At 36.0% G+C, this 25,394-nt stretch overlaps 2 protein-coding genes across 2 annotated transcripts in view; one reads left to right on the top strand and one right to left on the bottom strand.

The window, feature by feature from the left end:
- The window catches only part of RAP1GDS1 (Rap1 GTPase-GDP dissociation stimulator 1), a 205,973-nt gene that overhangs the window by 136,737 nt on the left and 43,842 nt on the right, over positions 1-25,394 (bottom strand). The window contains exon 3 of the mRNA XM_037831460.1: positions 7,684-7,806. Within this exon, the coding sequence (XP_037687388.1) occupies positions 7,684-7,806 (123 nt within the window). The remainder of the gene's footprint in view (positions 1-7,683; positions 7,807-25,394) is intronic.
- LOC119529671 lies at positions 9,244-14,509 on the top strand. Its single transcript, XM_037830295.1, has 2 exons — positions 9,244-9,328; positions 13,729-14,509. The coding sequence occupies exon 2, from the start codon at positions 13,869-13,871 to the stop codon at positions 14,406-14,408; it is 540 nt and encodes a 179-aa protein (XP_037686223.1). The 5' UTR covers positions 9,244-9,328; positions 13,729-13,868; the 3' UTR covers positions 14,409-14,509.

The following is a 25,394-nucleotide window of genomic DNA, read 5'->3' as shown; positions in this document are numbered from 1 at the left end:
GCACTAAACGCATATATTAAAAAGGAAGAAAGAGCCAAAATCAAAGAACTAATGGATCAACTGAAGAAGCTAGAAAATGAACAGCAAACCAATCCTAAACCAAGTAGAAGAAAGGAAATAACAAGGATTAAAGCAGAAATAAATGACATAGAGAAGAAAAAAACAATAGAAAGGATAAATATCACCAAAAGTTGGTTCTTTGAGAAGATCAACAAGATTGACAAGCCCCTAGCTAGACTGACAAAATCAAAAAGAGAGAAGACCCATATAAACAAAATAATGAATGAAAAAGGTGACATAACTGCAGATCCTGAAGAAATTAAAAAAATTATAAGAGGATATTATGAACAACTGTATGGCAACAAACTGGATAATGTAGAAGAAATGGACAATTTCCTGGAAACATATGAACAACCTAGACTGACCAGAGAAGAAATAGAAGACCTCAACCAACCCATCACAAGCAAAGAGATCCAATCAGTCATCAAAAATCTTCCCACAAATAAATGCCCAGGGCCAGATGGCTTCACAGGGGAATTCTACCAAACTTTCCAGAAAGAACTGACACCAATCTTACTCAAACTCTTTCAAAACATTGAAAAAAATGGAACACTACCTAACTCATTTTATGAAGCTAACATCAATCTAATACCAAAACCAGGCAAAGATGCTACAAAAAAGGAAAACTACCGGCCAATCTCCCTAATGAATATAGATGCAAAAATCCTCAACAAAATACTTGCAAATCGAATCCAAAGACACATTAAAAAAATCATACACCATGACCAAGTGGGGTTCATTCCAGGCATGCAAGGATGGTTCAACATCAGAAAAACAATCAATGTATTACAACACATTAAAAACTCGAAAGGGAAAAATCAATTGATCATCTCAATAGATGCTGAAAAAGCATTTGACAAAATCCAACATCCCTTTTTGATAAAAACACTTCAAAAGGTAGGAATTGAAGGAAACTTCCTCAACATGATAAAGAGCATATATGAAAAACCCACAGCCAGCATAGTACTCAATGGTGAGAGACTGAAAGCCTTCCCTCTAAGATCAGGAACAAGACAAGGATGCCCGCTGTCACCACTGTTATTCAACATTGTGCTGGAAGTGCTAGCCAGGGCAATCCGGCAAGACAAAGAAATAAAAGGCATCCAAATTGGAAAAGAAGAAGTAAAACTGTCATTGTTTGCAGATGATATGATCTTATATCTAGAAAACCCTGAGAAATCAACGATACACCTACTAGAGCTAATAAACAAATTTAGCAAAGTAGCGGGATACAAGATTAATGCACATAAGTCAGTAATGTTTCTATATGCTAGAAATGAACAAACTGAAGAGACACTCAAGAAAAAGATACCATTTTCAATAGCAACTAAAAAAATCAAGTACCTAGGAATCAACTTAACCAAAGATGTAAAAGACCTATACAAAGAAAACTACATAACTCTACTAAAAGAAATAGAAGGGGACCTTAAAAGATGGAAAAATATTCCATGTTCATGGATAGGAAGGCTAAATGTCATTAAGATGTCAATTCTACCCAAACTCATCTACAGATTCAATGCAATCCCAATCAAAATTCCAACAACCTACTTTGCAGACTTGGAAAAGCTAGTTATCAAATTTATTTGGAAAGGGAAGATGCCTCGAATTGCTAAAGACACTCTAAAAAAGAAAAACGAAGTGGGAGGACTTACACTCCCTGACTTTGAAGCTTATTATAAAGCCACAGTTGCCAAGACAGCATGGTACTGGCACAAAGATAGACATATAGATCAATGGAATCGAATTGAGAATTCAGAGATAGACCCTCAGATCTATGGCCGACTGATCTTTGATAAGGCCCCCAAAGTCACCAAACTGAGCCATAATGGTCTTTTCAACAAATGGGGCTGGGAGAGTTGGATATCCATATCCAAAAGAATGAAAGAGGACCCCTACCTCACCCCCTACACAAAAATTAACTCAAAATGGACCAAAGATCTCAATATAAAAGAAAGTACCATAAAACTCCTAGAAGATAATGTAGGAAAACATCTTCAAGACCTTGTATTAGGAGGCCACTTCCTAGACTTTACACCCAAAGCACAAGCAACAAAAGAGAAAATAGATAAATGGGAACTCCTCAAGCTTAGAAGTTTCTGCACCTCAAAGGAATTTCTCAAAAAGGTAAAGAGGCAGCCAACTCAATGGGAAAAAATTTTTGGAAACCATGTATCTGACAAAAGACTGATATCTTGCATATACAAAGAAATCCTACAACTCAATGACAATAGTACAGACAGCCCAATTATAAAATGGGCAAAAGATATGAAAAGACAGTTCTCTGAAGAGGAAATACAAATGACCAAGAAACACATGAAAAAATGTTCAGCTTCACTAGCTATTAGAGAGATGCAAATTAAGACCACAATGAGATACCATCTAACACCGGTTAGAATGGCTGCCATTAAACAAACAGGAAACTACAAATGCTGGAGGGGATGTGGAGAAATTGGAACTCTTATTCATTGTTGGTGGGACTGTATAATGGTTCAGCCACTCTGGAAGTCAGTCTGGCAGTTCCTTAGAAAACTAGATATAGAGCTACCATTCGATCCAGCGATTGCACTCCTCGGTATATACCCGGAAGATCGGAAAGCAGTGACACGAACAGATATCTGCACGCCAATGTTCATAGCAGCATTATTCACAATTGCCAAGAGATGGAAACAACCCAAATGTCCTTCAACAGATGAGTGGATAAATAAAATGTGGTATATACACACGATGGAATACTACGCGGCAGTAAGAAGGAACGATCTGGTGAAACATATGACAACATGGATGAACCTTGAAGACATAATGCTGAGCGAAATAAGCCAGGCACAAAAAGAGAAATATTATATGCTACCACTAATGTGAACTTTGAAAAATGTAAAACAAATGGTTTATAATGTAGAATGTAGGGGAACTAGCAGTAGAGAGCAATTAAGGAAGGGGGAACAATAATCCAGGAAGAACAGATAAGCTATTTAACGTTCTGGGGATGCCCAGAAATGACTATGGTCTGTTAATTTCTGATGGTTGTAGTAGGAACAAGTTCACTGAAATGTTGCTATATTATGTAACTTTCTTGGGGTAAAGTAGGAACATGTTGGAAGTTAAGCAGTTATCTTAGGTTAGTTGTCTTTTTCTTACTCCCTTGCTATGGTCTCTTTGAAATGCTCTTTTATTGTATGTTTGTTTTCTTTTTAACTTTTTTTTTCATACAGGTGATTTGAAAAAAGAAGGGAAAGTTAAAAAAAAAAAAAAAAAAAAAAAAATAAAAAAGACAAACAAGGGGAAAAAAAAAAAAAAAAAAAAAAAAGATGTAGTGCCCCCTTGAGGAGCCTGTGGAGAATGCAGGGGTATTCGCCTACCCCACCTCCATGGTTGCTAACATGACCACAGACATAGGGGACTGGTGGTTTGATGGGTTGAGCCCTCTACCATAAGTTTTACCCTTGGGAAGACGGTTGCTGCAAAGGAGAGGCTAGGCCTCCCTGTATTTGTGCCTAAGAGTCTCCTCCTGAATGCCTCTTTGTTGCTCAGATGTGGCCCTCTCTCTCTGGCTAAGCCAACTTGAAAGGTGAAATCACTGCCCTCCCCCCTACGTGGGATCAGACACCCAGGGAAGTGAATCTCCCTGGCAACGTGGAATATGACTCCCAGGGAGGAATGTAGACCTGGCACCGTGGGACGGAGAACATCTTCTTGACCAAAAGGGGGAGGTGAAAGGAAATGAAATAAGCTTCAGTGGCAGAGAGATTCCAAAAGGAGCCGAGAGGTCACTCTGGTGGGCACTCTTATGCACACTTTAGACAACCCTTTTTAGGTTCTAAAGAATTGGGGTAGCTGGTGGTGGATACCTGAAACTATCAAACTACAACCCAGAACCCATGAATCTCGAAGACAGTTGTATAAAAATGTAGCTTATGAGGGGTGACAATGGGATTGGGAAAGCCATAAGGACCAAACACCACTTTGTCTAGTTTATGGATGGATGTGTAGAAAAGTAGGGGAAGGAAACAAACAGACAAAGGTACCCAGTGTTCTTTTTTACTTCAATTGCTCTTTTTCACTCTAATTATTATTCTTGTTATTTTTGTGTGTGTGCTAATGAAGGTGTCAGGGATTGATTTAGGTGATGAATGTACAACTATGTAATGGTACTGTAAACAATCGAAAGTACAATTTGTTTTGTATGACTGCGTGGTATGTGAATATATCTCAATAAAATGATGATTTAAAAAAAAAAAAAAAAAAAAGAAAGTGATAGATTAATAGATAGAAAGATAGATAGATAGATAGATAGATAAATGGATAGAAGAATGGATGGATAGATACGGCAAATATGGCAAAATGTTAAAAATTTGTGGATCTGTGTATGGGGGGGTTATGTTCAAGTTCTTTGTATGGGTTTTGTATTGTTTTTGCAACTGTCCTATAAATTTGAAATTATTTCAAAATAAAAAGCTTAAGGAGAAAAAAAAAAAAAAAAAAAAAAAAAAAGAAGACATTGGAAGACTAAATAAAAAACAGATGATCTTATGGAAATTAAAGAAACTGTTGACCAAATTAAAAAGATTCTGGATACTCATAGTACAAGACTAGAGGAAGTTGAACAATGAATCAGTGACCGGGAAGATGACAGAATGGAAAATGAAAGCATAAAAGAAAGAATGGGGAAAAAAATCAAAGAAATCGAAATGGACCTCAGGGATATGATAGACAATATAAAATGTCCGAATATAAGACTCACTGGTGTTCCAGAAGGGGAAGAAAAGGGTAAAGGTCTAGGAAGAGTATTCAAAGAAATTGTTGGGGAAAACTTCCCAAATCTTCTAAACAACATAAATACACAGATCATAAATGCCCAGCGAACTCCAAATAGAATAAATCCAAATAAACCCACTCCGAGACATATTCTGATCACACTGTCAACCACGGAAGAGAAGGAGCAAGTTCTGAAAGCAGCAAGAGAAAAGCAATTCACCACATACAAAGGAAACAGCATAAGACTAAGTAGTGACTACTCAGCAGCCACCATGGAGGCAAGAAGGCAGTGGAAAGATATATTTAAAATTTTGAGTGAGAAAAATTTCCAACCAAGAATACTTTATCCATCAAAGCTCTCCTTCAAATTTGAGGGAGAGCTTAAATTTTTCACAGACAAACAAATGCTGAGAGAATTTGCTAACAAGAGACCTGCCCTGCTGGAGATAATAAAGGGAGCCCTACAGACAGAGAAACAAAGAAAGGACAGAGAGACTTGGAGAAAGCTTCAGTACTAAAGAGATTCGGTATGGGTACAATAAAGGATATTAATAGAGAGAGGGGAAAAATATATATGACAAACATAAACCAAAGGATAAGATGGCTGACTCAAGAAATTCCTCCACGGTCATAATGTTGAATGTAAATGGATTAAACTCCCCAATTAAAAGATATAGATTCGCAGAATGGATCAAAAAAAATGAACCATCAATATGGTGCATACAAGAGACTCATCTTAGACACAGGGACACAAAGAAACTGAAAGTGAAAGGATGGAAAAAATATTTCATGCAAGCTACAGCCAAAAGAAAGCAGGTGTAGCAATATTAATCTCAGATAAAATAGATTTTAAATGCAGGGATGTTTTGAGAGACAAAGAAGGCCACTACATACTAATAAAAGGGGCAATTCAACAAGAAGAAATAACAATCGTAAATGTCTATGCACCCAATCAAGGTGCCACAAAATACATGAGAGAAACACTGGCAAAACTAAAGGAAGCAATTGATATTACCACAATAATTGTGGGAGACTTCAACACATCACTCTCTCCTATAGATAGATCAACCACACAGAAGACCAATAAGGAAATTGAAAACCTAAACAATCTGATAAATGAATTGGATTTAACAGACATATACAGAACATTACATCCCAAATCACCAGGATACACATACTTTTCTAATGCTCACGGAACTTTCTCCAGAATAGATCATATGCTGGGATATAAAACAAGCCTCAATAAATTTAAAAAAACAATGAATGGTGTGGTGCGCCATTTTCAAACCAGATCTGCTTCCGATACTCTCTGCTGCCTCTAAGGTAATCACTATCAACTGACTGCTGCAGTTCAAATCTGCTTCAAAGTACACTAAATATTCCTAGACCACTAGGAAACTGCTGAACATTTATGACCAGCTTGAATCCAAAGCACAGTATATGATTACATAATTATAGTAGCATAGATGCAATAAATAATGGTCAGTTCTCAGTTAACAACAACCAAAAAACGGTTTACCACTACAGAACCTTACTGGAACTTGAAAAGCATTTTGAGAACCTCTAAAAAAAGTTTCATGGCAATTTTCTTTTTGGTAACACACACCTGAACAAGTTGTTATTACTGGGCCAAAAAAACAATGTACAGGCATACCTCAGAGATATTGCGGGTTTGGCTCCAGATGACCGCAATAAAGTGAATGTTGTAATAAAGTGAGTCACACGAATTTTTTGGTTTTCCAGTGTATAAAAAAGTTATGTTTATTTACACTATCTTATAGTCTACTAAGTGTGCAAAAGCACTATGTCTAAAAAAAAAAAAAAAGTATATACCTTAATTAAAATGTGAAACAGACACCAAGCGAACACATGCTGTTGGAAAAATGGCACCAATAGACTTGCTTGATGCAGGGTTGCCCCACACCTTCAATTTATTAAAAAAAAAAAATGCAGTATTTGCAAAACACAATAAAGCAAAGCTCAATAAAACGAGGTATGCCCATATACTGGTACTTTACAATAAATACCACTAGCCATGTTGATTACACAAATGAAGCAAACAAGTTTTATTTTCTTCTCTTTAAAATAATATATTCAACTTTCTAAAATAAAGAGCCTAAAAATAATACCAAATTTTGACAAAGTTGAGGTACACTAAAGGCTTTTCCTTTAGTATGGCCTTCCTTATGCTTATAAATTACTTTAAGAATTCAGTGTTTTTCCCAAGTTGGCAGATTTAAAATCATGTGCAAATATTTCTGCTATAATTTAATCTTCCAAAGAATCCTTCGCTGGGTATAAACAATACCTAATGGGATGGATTAGGTATTATATAAGTTTTGTTGTCACTGTTTCCTAGAATATTATTCATGGAAATTTAAAAAATAAATGTCATGAAGATGAGGGCAGAAAATGGAACATATATTCCAATTCTACTGAAGGAAAGTGCCAGTGTCAGCAGATTAGGCCAGACTTAAAAAAAAAAATAGTAAGTTTACCTGGGTATAACACAAATCAACATATATATTCTTTTAAAAAGGTAAGCCCTCTTGTGATGATGCAGATGAATGACTCAGGCCAAGTATCCTATACCCAGAATAATAAATGAATAAATAAAATAAAGCATAGCTGATACAAACAGTGCTTTTCCTTAATACTAGTCTGAAGGAATGCAATAGCAAATGGGAAATGTATGGATGCAATGACTATAACAACAGCCATTTTAAACAGTTACATGATTAAAAGTAAAAGAAAAAGGAAATAAAAAATGTCTAATCTACAAAGTTAAAACATAAATGATAAAACATACTGACAAGTAAGGTGTAAAACTGAAGATGTTCCCAGCAGAAAAGTTCTTGAGGAAAACCTCACCATTTTTGGCTATTTCTGCTATGATGTTAGCTACTTTGGCTGTGCAGGAAGACTGTGGACTCAACAGACTTGCAAAGAGCTGAAGTATTCCACTTTCTTGGATTTTTTCGCTTGTTTCCGCATCTGAAAGATACATACAAAGAGTTTCAATGAAAATCTTCAGCTCTCACACAGACGACTTTATCTTCAATAAAGATTTTAAACTCTTCAAGAATTTTCCCTGTCCATAATAGAAATTAGTTTCAGTATACATTCAGATATGTTTATATAAAATTACCTTCAGCTACACATTGTTGCTTTTACCGAGTTTTACTCTACACAAAAAACGTTAAAATACAATCTTCTGTCTATCTTCAGACCATAAAGAAATTCTTCTGAATTTATCATTTGCAAACCAAACTTACTTTTCAATGTTAAGTTCCAACTCTTATCTTTCAGAGTAGGGTTGCTTTTTACTACTTCCATTTTGAATTCTTAGAGCTGTAACAATGTATTATTTTATATAAACTCCATGAATCCCTATAATACAGCAACTTAAAAAAAAAAAAACAAATGGCAATTACAACAAGCAAGAAATTGACTTCAAATCATTTTATATGGAATGAGTTAGTGATGGCTAAGGAGACCACATTGTTCCAAATCATATTATGTATTTCAAACAATTCACTCAAATTACCACTAATGAAGAAGGGAAATAGCAAAAGGCCAAGGTATTCAGAACTCTATCTGGTGTCATAGAAATTCAAATTCAGGAGGTCACTACCTCTTTCTGTTCCTTCTGTTTTTTTTAAATACAAATAGCCTATGAAACCAAGCCCTTTCACCTGTTACTGAAGGAACAACCTATTAAAATAAAAGACAGTAGCACCTAGAATGATGCTGGAAATCAAGAAAAGCTCAAGGAATAAAAACTACCATTTCATTCTGAACAATGCAGAGAAATGGCACATGGTTAAACATAGAGGTTTATAAAGCTCATTATAACATTCAATTTAAATTTGATTCTATGTAAACTCCTTTAAATCCTTTAGATTTCTTTGGATATATATACCAATAATAGAGAACCACAACCCTTACAACAACAACAAAAGCATAGGAAAAAAAATTTTTTTTGTAGCTAGTGAGATGAAACTGTTAGAGAAATATTGGTCTGAATTACGTATATGCATGCATATGTGTCTGTATGTGTATGTAAAATGTATTTCTAATCGTGGTTTCTGGTCAAAAAGTTAAAAACCGCTGTTTCACGCAGCCCTCGACTACCAGCATTCTGGGTAAAGAACCATAACCCTCCCTTAACATCATCAGGAGAAGCTAGAAATGTCAAATGGCTTTGTATTCACAGAAACAACAGAAAACTATACTGAAAATTATTCTCCCAAAGATTTATTCTTTTAAAAAAAAAGTCATTTGCAACTAGGTACACACACACATAACACAATCTTCATTCTTCAAAGATTCTGTATTTGCAAATTTGCCTACTCATTAAAAGTTATTTGTAACCCCAAAATCAATACAGCAGTTTCACAGTCATTTGCAATCATACACAGAGCAACAAAAAATTTGAGGAAGCAGACACACACATTCCAGCTGAGGTCGAAGAAGACAAGTTTGCCTTCTTGCTTCGCTCTTATTTGATAAACAGGTATCCTTTTAGTGGTTTATTTAGTGCCATGTTTTCACATTTTTGTGCTTTTTGCTGGTGATTTCATTGTTTAAAATGACCCCCAAGCACAGTGCTGAAGTCCAGTGTTTCTAATTCCAAGAAAATAGTGAAATCACTATCAGAGTGATTTCTACAGAGAAAATATGCATGTTAAATAAAGCTTTATTCAGGCATAAGTCATAGCTCTGTTGGCTGAGTTCAATGTTAATAAATTAACAATATACCTTAAGGTGTCTTTAACAGAAACACACATAAAAGAAGGTTATGTACTGAACAGCTGACAAAAATGTGATCAAGAGCCTAGCCTTGAATTTCTCCTAGGAGCAAGGTTCAGTATTAGCCAATTCAGAGTTTATGGCAACTTTACAGAATAGAATGAAAATCACCTGTATTTATGTATGTGTGTATGCATGTATGTATGTATGCATATGGCATCAGCACTGTTGGTCAAATAACTAATATTATTCAATGCTGAAACTATCCATGCATTTTTTTCTACCATAATCCTTGTAAATTTTCATACCGTTAATACTATTTTATTTTCTTAAATTTTATGTACTAAAATAAAAGGGATATTTTGGAAATACACTATAATGTCCTTTATTTATTAGGAGAAGAAACAGACAGAGGGATAAATTTGTCTAAAGACACCAATCATACTAAACGCAAAGCTTAAACTGAAACCTCAGATTCTGCCACACTAACAAATTAACATTCATGTCAGCTGGCCTCCACTGGTGTTATTTCTTTTGTTATTTTGTTATTTGTATATAAACAGATGAAATCTTTCCTTTTTTATGCTGTCACTATGTTTCTTACAAATTATTAACAAATGTCAAGTATACTTGATGGAACATAAAACAGAGCACCTGTCCATTTAGCAAGTCCAATTAAAAATATACCATCTGTTTGCTCCTATTTTATTTCTTGGATAAAAAAAAAATAAATTTTAAGGCGCTACCTGAAAATTGACACCTAAGATCCATTAATTAAATTTTTAGCAAAAAGCCAAAAGGAAATGAACTTAATTTGCTAAGTTAAAATCCTTCTTTTTCTGACCATTGCTACCAGAAGATGTTCAACCTTAGAACACTGGGTCATATTGCCCAGGGGTCCAGCCCCACCATCTGTTGGTGCCGGGATGACAGCAAGAATCTGGCATAAGCCATGAATCATGATTAGACGTGAAGCTGAGGCATGTGTGTGTGTGGAGTTGAACAGTTAACTGCAAATCACCCATGCATGTCTTATTTTGACTGTAACTGAAATAATGGCTTAACGTCAGAGCTGAAGGGCAAGGAAAAAAAAGAAAACAAAACAATATAAACTCTTACACTCTGCTGAGACTTTTCACAAACTAAAATCCAAGGAATTGGGAGAATAATTGTACTAAGATAGGAATTAAGGATTTGGGAATAGTATTTTTTAATGCTACTGGCAGAGAAATAAAAGGGAAATATGTAATCTGGTTTTCCATATAAATCTGATTTACATTTTGAAAAAATTAACAGTAATTTTATTTACCTGTTATGTGGATTTTGATATGGTTTAGCATTTAAACACTTGGGAATTACACTTTTTCCTTTGGCATAAAAACAAAAAGAACCAAATACTGCTTGTCACTAAAATGCTACTGTCCAATAATTACAAATTTTCAACATTATTTCATACTAATATTTTTTGCACTGGTATTCACTGCAGCTCAAAATACATATTTATATGTGAGTTAACAGATGTTCTCAGATATCTGTGAGCACCTTTGAAATAACCTCAAAAGTGCCTTAATACGTAGGCAGAGGCTGATGTTTGCAGGTCTGAATGAATGGCTACTTGTAAAAAATCATGAACTATGATCAGAAGTCCTTAAAATAAAAAAAAAGTACACTTTCCAGAATCTTTAGCCAGACTGTTGACATTTTTAACTAAGACTTATCTGCACTCTTCTTAAATGTTTGCAGGAATCAATTCAACATCTTTCTCTCCCTTTACATTTAGGTGCAGTCATAAAAATGTTTTAGCATGCCTACAAATTATAGGCAGCTGGCAGTCCTTGAATTTTTAAGGACCCATATGTGAAGGGCAATTGCTACTCTAAAATAGTATCTGTGGGAGTGACTGCAGGAGTCCTGTCCGTCAGAGTTGCCCTTGCAGTCCTGCCAGCACACATTCTGTCTCTGAGGCCCCGTGTTCACATTCTCCCAGACTTCCTGATGCAAGGAAGGCAGCTTAGTTATGAAATTGCCAGTGACAGAGAGAAGAAAACTGGCAATTGGACCAGAAAAGCTGGAAAGAGTAAATCAAGAAGCCAGGCTACAACACGACTTTGGGAGGGGAAGAAAAGCACAACTTCTCAAAACCAATAAATAATCCAGTAGGAGAAGAGAGTGGGCAGAATGGGAAGAAACTCAAGATTATGGCTTGATAAAGGTTAGCATTCCCAATAAAGCTGTCAATACATTAAAATAATTGGCTTTGCACTGAAATACCAAGAGGGAGAAAGGTATTCAGGTATGCAGCTACAAAAAGCTGAATTTATGATTTTGTGCTAGCATATGGGCTTCATGGGGATAAATTAATAAAAACATTCAATAACCAATCTGCAGTAAGCTACAAGCTAGAAAAACAAAAATAATACCCCATATCACTATGACTATATTATATTAAAATTGTATTTGGATTAGATTGGTAGTAAAGTTTTAGAGAAATTTTTTAAATGCTTTAAATTTACTTTGAGTTACTTAAACAGCAATAAAGAACCAATACCTTTACAGTAGGTGTTCCAGGGATCCTTACAGTGTTTGAGAGAAGACGATTTTCATCATGGACTCAGATTAATAATTGGACTATAAGGATAAGGAATATGCCTCAAAGAGCTGTTAGTCTGATCTCTGGGAAACTGTACATTTCCCAAAGGAAAGAGTTTTAGAATAAGGTGTTACAAGAGATCATTCAGTATCTGAGTGATTTCACCCAAACCCAAGGTTCTCTTACTACCAACACACATTTAAGTCCCGAATCCTCTTTCCTTTTATACAATTGAAAACATAACATTTGCATTTGGATGTACCATAATTACCTCAAATTCAACAAGTCCAAAATCAAATTTACCTTCTTTCCCTTAAATCATCCTAGTCTGTATCTCAGTGAATGGTAGGGAGCCCATCTAAGCCAGAAGCCCTAGGCTATTATAAATTCTTCTCCTTTAATAATGCTTTCCTACCACCTACATTTAATTAGAACCCAGGCCACACAGACTCCATCTCAATAGTACCTCTTCATCTATCCTTCCCTTTCTACATTCAGATTACTTCAAGATGGTCTCAGTTTTGACCTTTATTAAATGTGACAGCCTCCTCAAGGGTCTCCCTAGTTCCTGTTGACCCCACCACCACCATCTATCATCTACACTAATACCCAAATAAACTTCTGGAAATGCATAATTTATGTCACTCCCCTATTTTAAAGCTCTAAGTGGTCCTCCCTAACTTTTAAATAGATGTTCAAGGTTATCCATGATATTTCTCAACCTTGTCACCTGATATTTCCCATAGGCAATCCTATGGGATAGCCCCATTAAATTACTTACAGTAGCCCAAATTAATCATCTTATTTCATACATCCTTACACATTTAATATTCCCTCTCTGAACTGCAGCATCACACCCTACAAGAAACCAGCTTTTCTGATTCCTAGTTCAGTGTTCCTTCTACCACAATTGTCACTTAGAAGACATATGTTGATAACACCTTGAGTAGATTCCCAAAGTAATCACATGAAAAATATTTTTATTTAACATCACTGCATTAGTAAGAATTGAAGCAACAATGTTAAATTGTTATACTTAAGGTAGTAATACAAGTGAATGTTCTTGTTCTTAGGGAATACAAATGGAAGTATCATATGTTCAAAAAGCATGATGTATACAATCTACTCTCAGATGTTTAGAAAATAGATTAGACAGATAAATAGATGATTGTGGAGAACACGGAAGGCCCCCTGGCTTAACAAACCATAGAGCAGAGCCTCCCCAAAGCTACAGATGTCTGAAGGCGGACACTGGAGCTAGAGAAAGGTCAAAAGCCTTGCACGTCTGAAAGCAGACAGCAATTTAGATGAGGGAATAATCTCTGAGCTCTTGCTGGGCTCCTTCCCTGCGCTCCTATCTCCTGCCTCCTGCCCCCTGCCCCTGCTGTTTCCTGTCTAGCTCCCAAAGAAATTGTCCCTTGAGACTAAAGATATGTAAATACAACCCATAGCTTTAGAGAGAATGTACCCTTCCCTGATACACCTGCAGACAGTCACATAGGAGACTACCTTGTATGCTATAAAGACCCGTAGAAATAAGTAGAATAAAACTTTCTTTTTGCATGGACACTGAGGACGGAGTGTGCTCCCCCTTCTTTCACAATTGGTGCCCCGTGTGAGGCTCACCAATCCTGACCACGACGTTTGGAAGCTGCGCAGTAAGTACAAGCGAGTTGTCTCACAGTGGGTCAGAAGTTTTCAGCCACTCAACAAAATGGGTCAGTCTCTCAGTGTTCACCAGCGCCAGGATGTGTTAGTTTTACGGCTGCTGCAGGCTAGTGAAGCTTCTGTTTCAGAAGATAATTTGTACTCTGTATTGTACGATGTTGTTCAAAATAACCCTTTGTTTCCCGAGAAAGGCATCTTAGACTTAGATGTGTGGGAGTGCTCTGGACAAAATTTGAAGTGCCACTTTAAGCGAGGACACAAAGTTTCCTCTAAAACGTTTCCTACATGGGCTCTTATTTGCACAGCCTTGGCCCCTCTTCATATTGCCGAAACTGAGGCTTCGGAAACTAAGGTACCTGAGAAAGAGACCTCCGCTCCCTCCGATAAAGTTCTCCCGCCTCCCAAGCCCTCGGTCCCCATACGGCCAGCCGATAAAGGCGGCGGGGAAATGACCATGGCCTCGCTCCTTCCCCTCTCTCCTTTACCGCCGCCACTGCCACCACCGCTGCCTTCCCTCCCTAAAAGTGCTGCACCAGTCTTGCAACGCTGTCTTCACAAGGCAGAATTAGCCAAAAATTTTGTTTGACCCATTATGCCTAACCAGTTGTCCAGAAATTTTTCCTAGAGTACCGGGACTGGGAAGTCCAGATGAAAGTGCCCGCCACATAGAAACACCAAACGCGTCTGAGTTAAGGTAGCTTTACAATTCAAACTTTCCCTGTGTTGGGTAAGTGTGTAATTTTTTATTGTCTTCACTTTGCTTTCTTTTATTTCAATCAGTCTATTGTGTAGTAAAGCTAATTAAGTTAATCCAAAGCTCATGCATGCAAACTCAGTGGGTTTAAGCTCCACTAACAGTAACCCTAGATTTATAGTTCTCCTTTTAAATTTTGTGCAGTTTGCACAATTTGCATTTGTGTGAAAAACCAGTAACATTTAAACAGCTCCTACTCCTATGTTCTGTCTTTATAATTTCTTTTGCTGTTGTTCAGCCATGGGAAATTCTCAAAACGTGCCAGTTACATCTTCCTTAAAAACTATTCTTAATAATTGGCCTAAATTTAAAAAGTGTCATTAAAATTGTTAATAAGCTATAGCTGCAGCCAGCTGGCCTTTATGTGTGGTATGGCTAGCTATAGCAAACTGTCTCAAAAAAGACAAAGAAATCTGTAAGTTAAAAGAGAAGTTACATTTTAAAAAATATGCAGACTTCCATCTCTGCTTTAATATCAAGACTTCCAAAGCAATTAAAAAACATAATGATAATGTAAATGTGCTAGCCTATCTGTTTTTAAATTAAGAAGTCAAAAAGACCTAGTCAAAAGGGTCAGTACAAAACCTAAAATTGCTGGAAGAACATCAAAAGTAACTAATACAATTTAAAAATCAGCAAAAGTGTGAATTGTCAAACCAGTGTCATAAAATATCTCTACTAAGAAATCTAATAACGAGAACTTTGACTCCCTCTCTCTATAAAGAATGTTTTATTTTGAATATTTAGCATCATTCTAGCAAGTTTGATTTTGGTGGTAATCGCATGTTGTATAGAAGGTATAAAGAAGTTTTTTCTAATTAAGGGAAAAAGGCAAGTAGCTTTGTTCTAAATGACTGATTGTTTAGGAGTGTAAAATAAAGCCTGGAAGGATAAGAATGTAGGATAAAGCTTAGATGGATACAGAATGTTGCAGAAGGTTTGTAGAAAGTAGAAAATTTATTTCTGTAGTCAAGGTTGAAAGATAGGTACAGAAAGCTGTAGAAAGTCTGTGAAAACAATTCTGTGGTCAAAATTTTAAAAATGGTAAAAACTAATAATAACACTGCTTAACAATAAAACCTCACAACTTAAAGAAAAAAAGGTGGTTTTATAAAACAAAATAGCATTAAATATTTTAACCACCACTCAAAGCAGTAATTAATATTCAATGTTGTGGGTATGTGCCTAATAATTCACAAAATATAAACATTCCTCACCGTACCGCAAGCTCATGTTATGGTCTCCTACTGTTTTTATTAAGAAAAGGTTTCCTTAAATTATTAGGGTGTTATTTCTTAATAAAAGGTTATAGAAGTGTTTTTCTAAATAATCAGTGTAAGATGCAAAAGTCTCCTTTATCAAAATAACTTATTGCACTCAACATACGTTAAGTTTATCATGTCCTTGGTTGTTTAAAAATATTGTCTTCTCACTTTTAAAAGAGCTAAGTCTTTTCCTTAACTTTAACTAAATAAAATATATATATATACTGTTTCAAACCTAACTTTCAACATTTTACTTCCTCAATGTCAAACTCTAAAGAATATCTTTTTATTCCTAACAGTTACAAAGAATTTATTCTTTCACCTTAGAAAAATAAATAAACTACTAAAAAATGATAAAATTCATGCAATATGTTATAAATTGCAGAAAAAATATTTAGACAATGTTATAAAAATTAAAAACTCCTAACTTCTTTTGGTTCCTAATGTGCATAACGTCAAACAACAATACAATACTAATAATTATAATTTCAGTTATTTTTAAAAGGTTATCTGTCACAAAATAGCCCAGTGGAACCCTGAAGCCCACCGTCCTGCTTCCCAGAGGACCAATGTTGCTGTAGCAACTGTACAAAGAAGATACCTCCCAAAGCTGACTCCAGTGCGGATGAACCAGCCTAAGAAGACGTGGCACCTGTTCCCGAATCCCCCATGATATCCCTATGAATAAGCTTTATGTCACTACACCAAATTGTAATCATAATAAAAAGGGGGGAGATGTGGAGACACGGAAGGCCCCCTGGCTTAACAAACTATAGAGCAGGGCCTCCCCAAAGCTACAGATGTCTGAAGGCGGACACTGGAGCTAGGGAAAGGTCAAAAGCCTTGCACGTCTGAAAGCAGACAGCAATTTAGATGAGGGAATAATCTCTGAGCTCTTGCTGGGCTCCTTTTGTGCCCTTGTCTCCTGCCTCCTGCCCCTGCTGCTTCCTGTCTAGCTCCCAAAGAAATTGTCCCTTGAGACTAAATATATGTATATACACCTCATAGCTTTAGAAAGAATGTACCCCTCCCTGATATACCTGCAGACAGTCACATAGGAGACTACCTTGTATGCTATAAAGACCTGTAGAAATAAGTAGAATAAAACTTTCTTTTTGCATGGACACTGAGGACGAAGTGTGTTCCCCTTCTTTCACAGATGATACACAGGTGGACTGTCAGACAGACAGACAAATACAATGATACAGCAAATGTGGTAAAATGTTAGAAGTTGGTGGATCTGAGTATCTGGCTGAGGTGGGGGGAGGTATGTTGGAGTTCTCCGTATGGGATTTGTATTATTTTTCCAACTATCTGTAAGTTTGAAATTATTTCAAAAGAAAAAACTAGGAGAAAAAAAAAAGCAAGACAACTGAGTGAGAAAAGGATGTATAGCATTTTGGGATAGCTAAATGTGGCAGTGACTAAAGGACAAAAAGGGAGCTGAGTACAGAGTGAAGCAGATTTAAAACACACAAGAAGCACAGAGAGTACGCTGAGAACAAGAAGAATAAAGAACTCAATAAATGAGAAATTCATGTCTCTAATAGAAAAGGGAAGTTTATGAAGGGACAAATCAATAAAATGGTATTTCTTTCATTGATGAGAACTGTTTTTTCCCCAATAAAGAACTTAAGCAAACAAACAAAAAGAACATGAGCAAGAAAGAAAAGATCTAAAAGAAAAAGAGGGCAGAATAAAGACCCATTTACGCAATGACTCACCATCAGAAACAGAATTTAAAAGGAAATCCAAAAAAAAAAAAAAGGAAATCCAAGATGTCCTACTAAGAGATTAAATTGTGAGAATCATTTTACACAATCATAAATGATTCTGATAGTCTTACAGTCATTTCATTTCCAGGGATAATGTAAGCTGTGGGAGTAGGGAAACAGTGTTTTGAAGTCATCACTAGAATAAGCAGGGAGACCTGCTAGTGTGACTTATTTTTTAGATTACTACTAACTAGGTCATATAAGTAGATGCTAACAAATAAAGAGTTGAATGGTTAAAAGTAAAATCAATACACATACTGGGAAAGTAAACACCAGAACAACTGTGAAAATGACTGTGATACAAGTAGACTACATAACTAGAATATTCACCTAGAAATTGAAAGCAATTATTAAACTTATGGTTCCTATAGTAAATGTGGATTTCTTCACTTTAAACTCACTGAATGACGATACAATAAACCACAGTGAAGTTACAAGATTTTCCATAAAAAGACCCAACTCCATTTTACTGTCAAATACCATAGGGGAAAATATAAAGTAAAATTAAATATGATTTTATGACTCTGTAGGATTCTTTAAAATCTCTAATTTGCAGTTTACTATAACTGTTTCTCAAATAAATAAGCAGCTTCTTAATGGAACATCTCAAAGAATTAGTGATCCAAGGAAGTTACTTAGGGAAATACAACTTTATGCAAACTATAAGTCTAAGTAATGCAAAATTTACTTCACTTTCCCATGACAACAAAAGCAAAACGAGAAAAAAAAAAAAAAAAGGTTAAGTGGAAAAGGAAAAAAAGGTAAGGATCACTTAAAATTGACATTGTGTCCTTGGTCAAAGAAAATAGAGTTGAATGATTCATATATAGTAATTAAAAGAAATGTCCAACAACAGATAACAGATGTGGTTTATCCATCAAAAAAAAATTATGTAGTCATTAAAAACACCATTTTAAAAGAATTTTTAACACAGGCAAATGCTCAAAAACAAGTAAAAAAGAAGGAAAGAAAGAAAGCTATAACATTTGTGTGGGGTATGATTCAAATTTTACCAAAAAAATTTTTAAATAAAAAAATAAACACTTCTTTGATTTTCTGTATTTTCCAAATTCTATACAATATGCTTCCGTTATTTTATAAACAAAAAACTTATTTTAAAATTCATAATTATCAGTTAGGACACATGCAAGTAACAAAACTCCTCTGTACTGTGTTCCAATAGAGAAATTCATTAGCTCACAGAATTATAAAGTCTAGAAGTAAAATGAGCTTCATGAAGGATTTCATCAGGGCTCCTATCCATTCCTCCGAAGTCCTCTCAACTCTATCCTCTTCTGTGTGTAGGCAGTGTTCTCAGACTAGATCATATCACAGTGGAAAAATGGCTGTACCAGTTCTAGGTCTTATAGGCATACAAAACACAATCCACAGCAAAGTAGATGCCTGTTTTCCCTCCCCAAACAACCAAAAGCACCAGGGTTCATACTGATTGGATCAATGTGAACTAATCACTTTGGCCAGATGACTGCCAAGTGTTGACTGGTTTAGGCCTAAACTAATCTCTGTGAATTGGGGTTGAAGTGGGGAGTGGTATCTGAATATTCCAATTGATCTATGCAAATCACAACCCACCCCTGGACTCTAGAGGGTGGGCAAGAACACCTCAGTCATATCTAATGGCCTCCCCAGAGGAGGGGAAATCGTAAGTAATAGCAAAGAAAAAAAGAATAAATGGAGAAATACAGGGCATAAAAGAAGCAAAGAACTGATCAAGATCTATAATAATTTATTTTTGCTTTATTTAAAAACTCACTGAAAGAGAAAGCAAAGTCAATAAAATCATGGTGGCGTAAGTAAAGCTGAAAATTTTGCAGAAGAAAATTACAAACGTCTTTCAAGTACAGTCCCATAGAGCACAGAAATTCAAAGTTATCAAACAAGGCTCAAGAAAAAGGCTGAGAATAGGGAAGCAAAAAAGATCTCCACTTAATACCTAAGACGAATATTCAAATTGTAAAAATTCCTACAAATTGACATGGTCAAGGCAAAATGTTCTGAGGCAAGAGAGAAAAGGAGCATTACAGTATGGACCTACTTTGTATAGACAGACAGATAGGTAGATAGATAAAGATTAGATTAAATAGATGATCATAGTTAATAAATAAGGGAAAACACATTATAGGAGGTCTGTTAACAGTAACTAATCCAGAGAACAAGTAGGAAATAATATGTGAAATGTGAAATATTGCATTTGGAAAGTCCTTGTTATTTGCAAGTTGCTGCAAGCCAAAGCAGAATTATTCTCTTAAGCAGAGAGGATAAGAAAAAGTAAGTATGAAAATGGATCAAAATATCCCAAGCCATACACACATATAGCAAAAGTAAGTGGACAAAGAATAATCAAGAGATGGTCAGTTAAAGGACATTTACATAAAGATCCCAAATCAGCTAGATCATCCCACAGTACCAACCCTAGCCTGGAATTTTCCTTTCAGACCCGTTTTGAACCATTTTTACTGAGCCCTTTGGATCTTTTATCTGTAGTAAACAAGATCAACAGGTAGTCCCCAAACTCTCCCTCCATCCTCTCACTTTAGCTAGAAACCTTATTTGGAGAATCTCCTTGAGGTACTCTCAAGCAGAACCTCTTTTCCTCACCTCCTACCCCAAGACCCAGGATGGACTTGGAGCTTGAGTTGACATTTTCTTAGCTCAAAAATATCTTTTCTAAACAATTTGTCTTCTGGCTTCATTCAAAAACATTTTCTCTCTTTTCAGTCTCTATCATCTGGTGATATTACACTTGTGCCCCAGTTTCATCACTAGTATTCTAACAATCCTCAAATAAACTGGAATTTATTGTTCTCCTCCCTCCAACTCATGCCATCATCCTGAACAACATTAAATCTGCATAGATGAAGTTGTGAATAACGTGGTCTCACATTCCCAGGTTTTAATTAAACATCTAATTCTCCATTTCTTTTTAATTATCTGTCCTATAATCATAACCAGAACTTCATCATCACGTAGAAATGCCCCATGGTTGAGAGTTTAAATTCGGAAATCACTTTCTGATCAGAGTCTTCTAGTCTATCTTGTTTTCTTATTTCATTGTTAGTAAACATTTTTTTAATCTCCTTGAAACCTCTATTCTTTCAACTCTTTCTTTCTCAATCTATCAGCCCTCTGTGATTCATTCTGTCCCTATCTAATCTGGATAAAGTGATCAATGATTTCAACAATTCTAGCATTACCTCGGTTCCCTAGAATCCTATCTTTCAATTTCACCTTGTCATTCAACCCCCAATACCGTATGACTCCAGCCCATGTGCTTTTTCTTGTTCCTTGAATTAAAAAATTATTGAACCCTCAACATTGTTCCTTTATTTATCCTTGGCCATCTCCTTTCACAGTTCCTAAGTCACTAATTCTAAACGTTTGTTACTTTCTATATATGCCATATTCTCCATCACTCTAAATAAGTAACTTTTCTTGGTAATTCAGAGAACAAATATTTTCTTCCTTCACACCTAAACTTACCTACAACATTAACAAACCTTAATTCCTATCTTAAGAGAAAAAGATACCTTCCTTTTCTTCATGGCTGCCCTCCAATCCATCTTTCAAACTGCCACCAGAGTGATTTTTAAAAACACTAATCTGATTTTCAATTGCTTTCAATGCTTCTCCTTAGCATGGCACAAATGTCCGTTTATGATTTGACCCCTGATTCCATTTCCAACTATCATCTCCTGACCCTTCCCTACATGAACCCTTTAAGGTAATCATACTAAACTTTTCAATTTCTTTTTGGGCCAGGTTTTCTACCACAACTACGGCATATTGTACATGTTGCTGCCTCTGCTTGGTTTGCTCTTTGTCTCACAATACTCAGGCCCTCATGTTCACCTGACTAAAGGACACTGTATTTTCAAAATTCAGAATTCCGTGCTCCCACTTATCACACTCACCCTACCTCCAATACTCACACATGGTATTTTAATTGTTCCTGAGTTGTAAAAACAGAATTGGTAGTTGAAAACATGGGAGTGGATAAGATCATCCAAGAAAGTGTATTTTTACTGACTCCCTACAATGTTGGGAAATCAAGATAAAGGACAAAAATATTCTCAGAGAGCTATTTTGTAAGAAAAAGAGAGGTAAAAAACTATCACAATTCAATATGATTGATGCCACCATGGAGGGATGTGCAAAGTACAGTGGGAAGCAATCACAGCTACATGAAGATCACGGAAATTGTCACACAAAAAAGTAACATTTGAGTTGAGTTTTTATGGACCATTAAGCATATTGTAACCAGAAAAGGAGAAAAATACATTCTATACAGAAGGAATATGTAAAAGCACTACCAGCTGAGGCTGGAAACATTAAATTTGTTATACCAACACTGTGTGATTTTTTTGCCAGCAGCTGAAGGCTACTGGGATAGAGAAGTGGAAAAGGTTGACGGTTAGTATCATCCAAGTCTGAAGAAAAGGCAGGTGGAAGGAAAAGAACAGGGGTATATATCTCTAAAACACCTATTTATCCACCAGGACCCAGGTCAACTGTCAGTCTCTTTATGACACTTTGAAAGACTCTTACAAAACAGTTTTCTGTTTCTACAACACTTTGAAATCATCTCTACTATATAATTTATTAAACTGTATTAAAACTTACCTGTTACTTCTCTATCTAGACCTTTAAACTCTCCAGGGAAAGTAAATACTAATGCATGGCAGCTATCCAATAAATGTTAGGTGGGTAGAATTGTATTCCTGTCCCTGAGGAGTTTATAAGTAAGTGAAAAAGGCATACACAAACAAATATACACTGAAATACGATCCAACAGAGAGCTGTATAAACTTCTGAGGGAATATTAATATGGAGCAACTAAATTATATTTATTGATATAACAGCAGTTGTAATTACTTTTAACAGAAGAGGATTCAGCTGTATAAGGAGGTTGTCTACCATATGAAGAAATCTCTCAATGAAAATTTTGAAGTCAAGAACAGAAATTTTTTGTAGAATTACAAATCACCAGCTCCTGCAGAGACTAAAATTTTCACTTTGCATTAAACTGATCAAATCTTAGATTGTTATTTCAAAAGCAAAGGTATGCAAAAATGTTCTTTAAACCTATAGAAATCATTGTAGAAAATTACCTTGCCTTTATATTATCCCTCCCACATGCACACATCAGAAAGAAAAGATGATCAATCTATAATTGAGTTATTATGAGCCAAATGAAAACATTCTGTTTATTCCTTTAGTACAATGAGGAGAAAGATATGTGACACTAACTATAGGAAGAGAAAATTAAAAGCCTCTAAAATGAACTCACCTCACAGAACACTGTGTGCTAAAGCCTAGCATTTAAATCCATGTCTCTAATAAATCCATTACTCTGCCTTTGGAGCCTTACTTTGGGGTTTATCTCAACGAATATTAAAAATTATGTCATGAAAAAACACAGTAAAATCAACCATAGATTTTTGTGTGGAAAACTGTAATGCAAATGGCATCATCCCTCAATAGCAGTAATCCTACCACATAAATATTGTACCACAGGATTCATTTTGATACTTCCATAGCATGTATATTTCATTGCTTCTAGAAAACAGGATTACCTTAACCCTTTCAACAAATATTTCCAAGAATGAACTTGTATATGACACACAGGTATCAGGAAAAAATGTCAACTTTTGCTCTACTATCTTAGTATCAACACTCTGTATTATCACCCCTGGCTCCTGGTTCCCCATAACAGTTTATCTTACATGCAGTCTCCACAATCTTCACTGACCTCTTTCTATAGGTGTGGGCTCTGAGGCTTAACCTGCTGGATTTAGATATTTATTTCTCTCCCTAAAAATATGAAGTTCTTAGTCTATCTCCTAGTTATATAAAGGCGTGGATTATGATTAGGTGGTTTTATTCGCTCTCTTGGGTGATTTGTGAATCAGTCAGGGTTTTACAGAGAAACAGAACCAAAAAGATGTACACACACTGTCACACATACACATATCTCAGAAAGACATTTATTTTAAGGATTGCCTCACATGATTGTGGGGGCTAGCAAGCCTGAAATCTGTAAGAGAGGCTGACAGGATAGCAGACTGGAAACTGAGGCAGGAGTTTATGCTGCAGACTTGAGTGTGAAATTTTTAAGGCAGGCCAGCAGGCTGAAAACTTGGCAGGAATTGATGCTGCAATCTTCAGGCAGAATTTCTTCTTCTCCAGGAAATCTCAGTTTTTGCTCTTAAGGCGTTCAACTGATTAGATGAGGTCCACCCATTATTAAAGGTAATCGCCTTTACTTAATTAAAGTCAGCTGATTACAGATGTAAAGCACACCTACAAAATACCTTCACAACAACACACATTAAAATTAGTGTTTGCACTTCGTGGCTCCCACTCCCTTTATCTAGCATATGGACAGATGAATAGAAAAATGAGGACAAAAAGTAAATAACAGGGAGGGATGGGGAGTACAGGATGTTTTGGGTGTTATTTTTTACTTTAACTTTTATTCTTATTCTTTTTTGTGTGTGGTAACAAAAATGTTCAAAAATTATGGTGATGAATGAACACCTATATAATGGTACTGTGAACAACTGACTGTACACTGTGGATGACTGTATAGTATGTGAATATATCTCCATAAAACTGAATTTTAAAAAAATTAGTGTTTGCAAGCATTAGGGACTTTTAGTTTAATAAGTCAAGCCCGCAATCTTGGGGATTGCCCTTATGAAACTTATTCCTGCATAAAAAAAGCTAAGCCTACTTATAGTTATGCTTAAGAGTCGCCCCCAGAGAACCTCTTTTGTTGCTCAGATGTGGCCTCTCTCTCTCAGCCAACTCTGCAAATAAACTCACTACCCTCTCTTCTACGCAGGACATAACTCCCACAGGTGTGAGTCTCCCTGACAACGTAGGACATGACTCCCAGGGATGAGTCTGACCCTGGCCCTGGCATCCTGGGATTGAGAATGACTTCTTGGATCAAAAGGAGGAAAAGAAATGAAACAAAATAAAGTTTCAGGACTAAGAGTTGAGACGTCACTCTGGACCTTTTTTTAGAATAGCTAGAAGGAAATCCTGAAACTGTTGAACTGTAAGCCAGTAGACTTGACACTTGATGATGACTGTGTAGCTATATAGCTTTTATCGTGACCATGTGATTGTGAAAACCTTGTGACTGACACACCCTTTATCCAGCGTATAGGCAGATGAGTAATAAAGACAATAGACAAATCAATCAATCAATCAATCAATAAATAATAGGGCAGTGTGCTGGTTTGGATGTATTATATCCCCCAAAACGCCACTATCTTTGATGTAATCTTGTGTGGGCAGGAAACATATTGGTTTTGATTGCACTGGAGACTTTTGATTGGATGTTTCCATGGAGATATGATCACTCAATTGAGGGCAAGATCTTTCACTGGATACCAATTTCCATGGAGGTGTGGTCCTGCCCATTCAGCATGGGCCTTATTAGTTTATTGGAGCACTACATAAGCTCAGAAAGAAGGAGTGAGCTTGCTACAGCCAAGAGGGACACTTTGAAGAATGCACAGGAACTGAGAGAGGAGCTACAGATGAGAGACAGTTTGAAGACGGCTGTTAAAAGTTGACTTTTGCTCCGGAGAAGCCAAGAGAGGAAAAACGTTCCAAGAGCAACTAAGACTGACATTTTTGAGGAACTGTAGCCTAGAGAGGAATGTCCTGGGAGAAAGCCATTTTGAAACCAGAACTTGGAGCAGACACCAGCCACGTGCCTTTCCAGCTAACAGAGGTTTTCCAGA

The sequence above is a fragment of the Choloepus didactylus genome, chromosome 3 (assembly GCF_015220235.1).
Source record: "Choloepus didactylus isolate mChoDid1 chromosome 3, mChoDid1.pri, whole genome shotgun sequence".
NCBI lineage: Eukaryota > Metazoa > Chordata > Mammalia > Pilosa > Megalonychidae > Choloepus > Choloepus didactylus.
The sequence above is the reverse complement of the archived record's forward strand: the minus strand, read 5'-3'. Positions and strand labels throughout refer to the sequence as shown.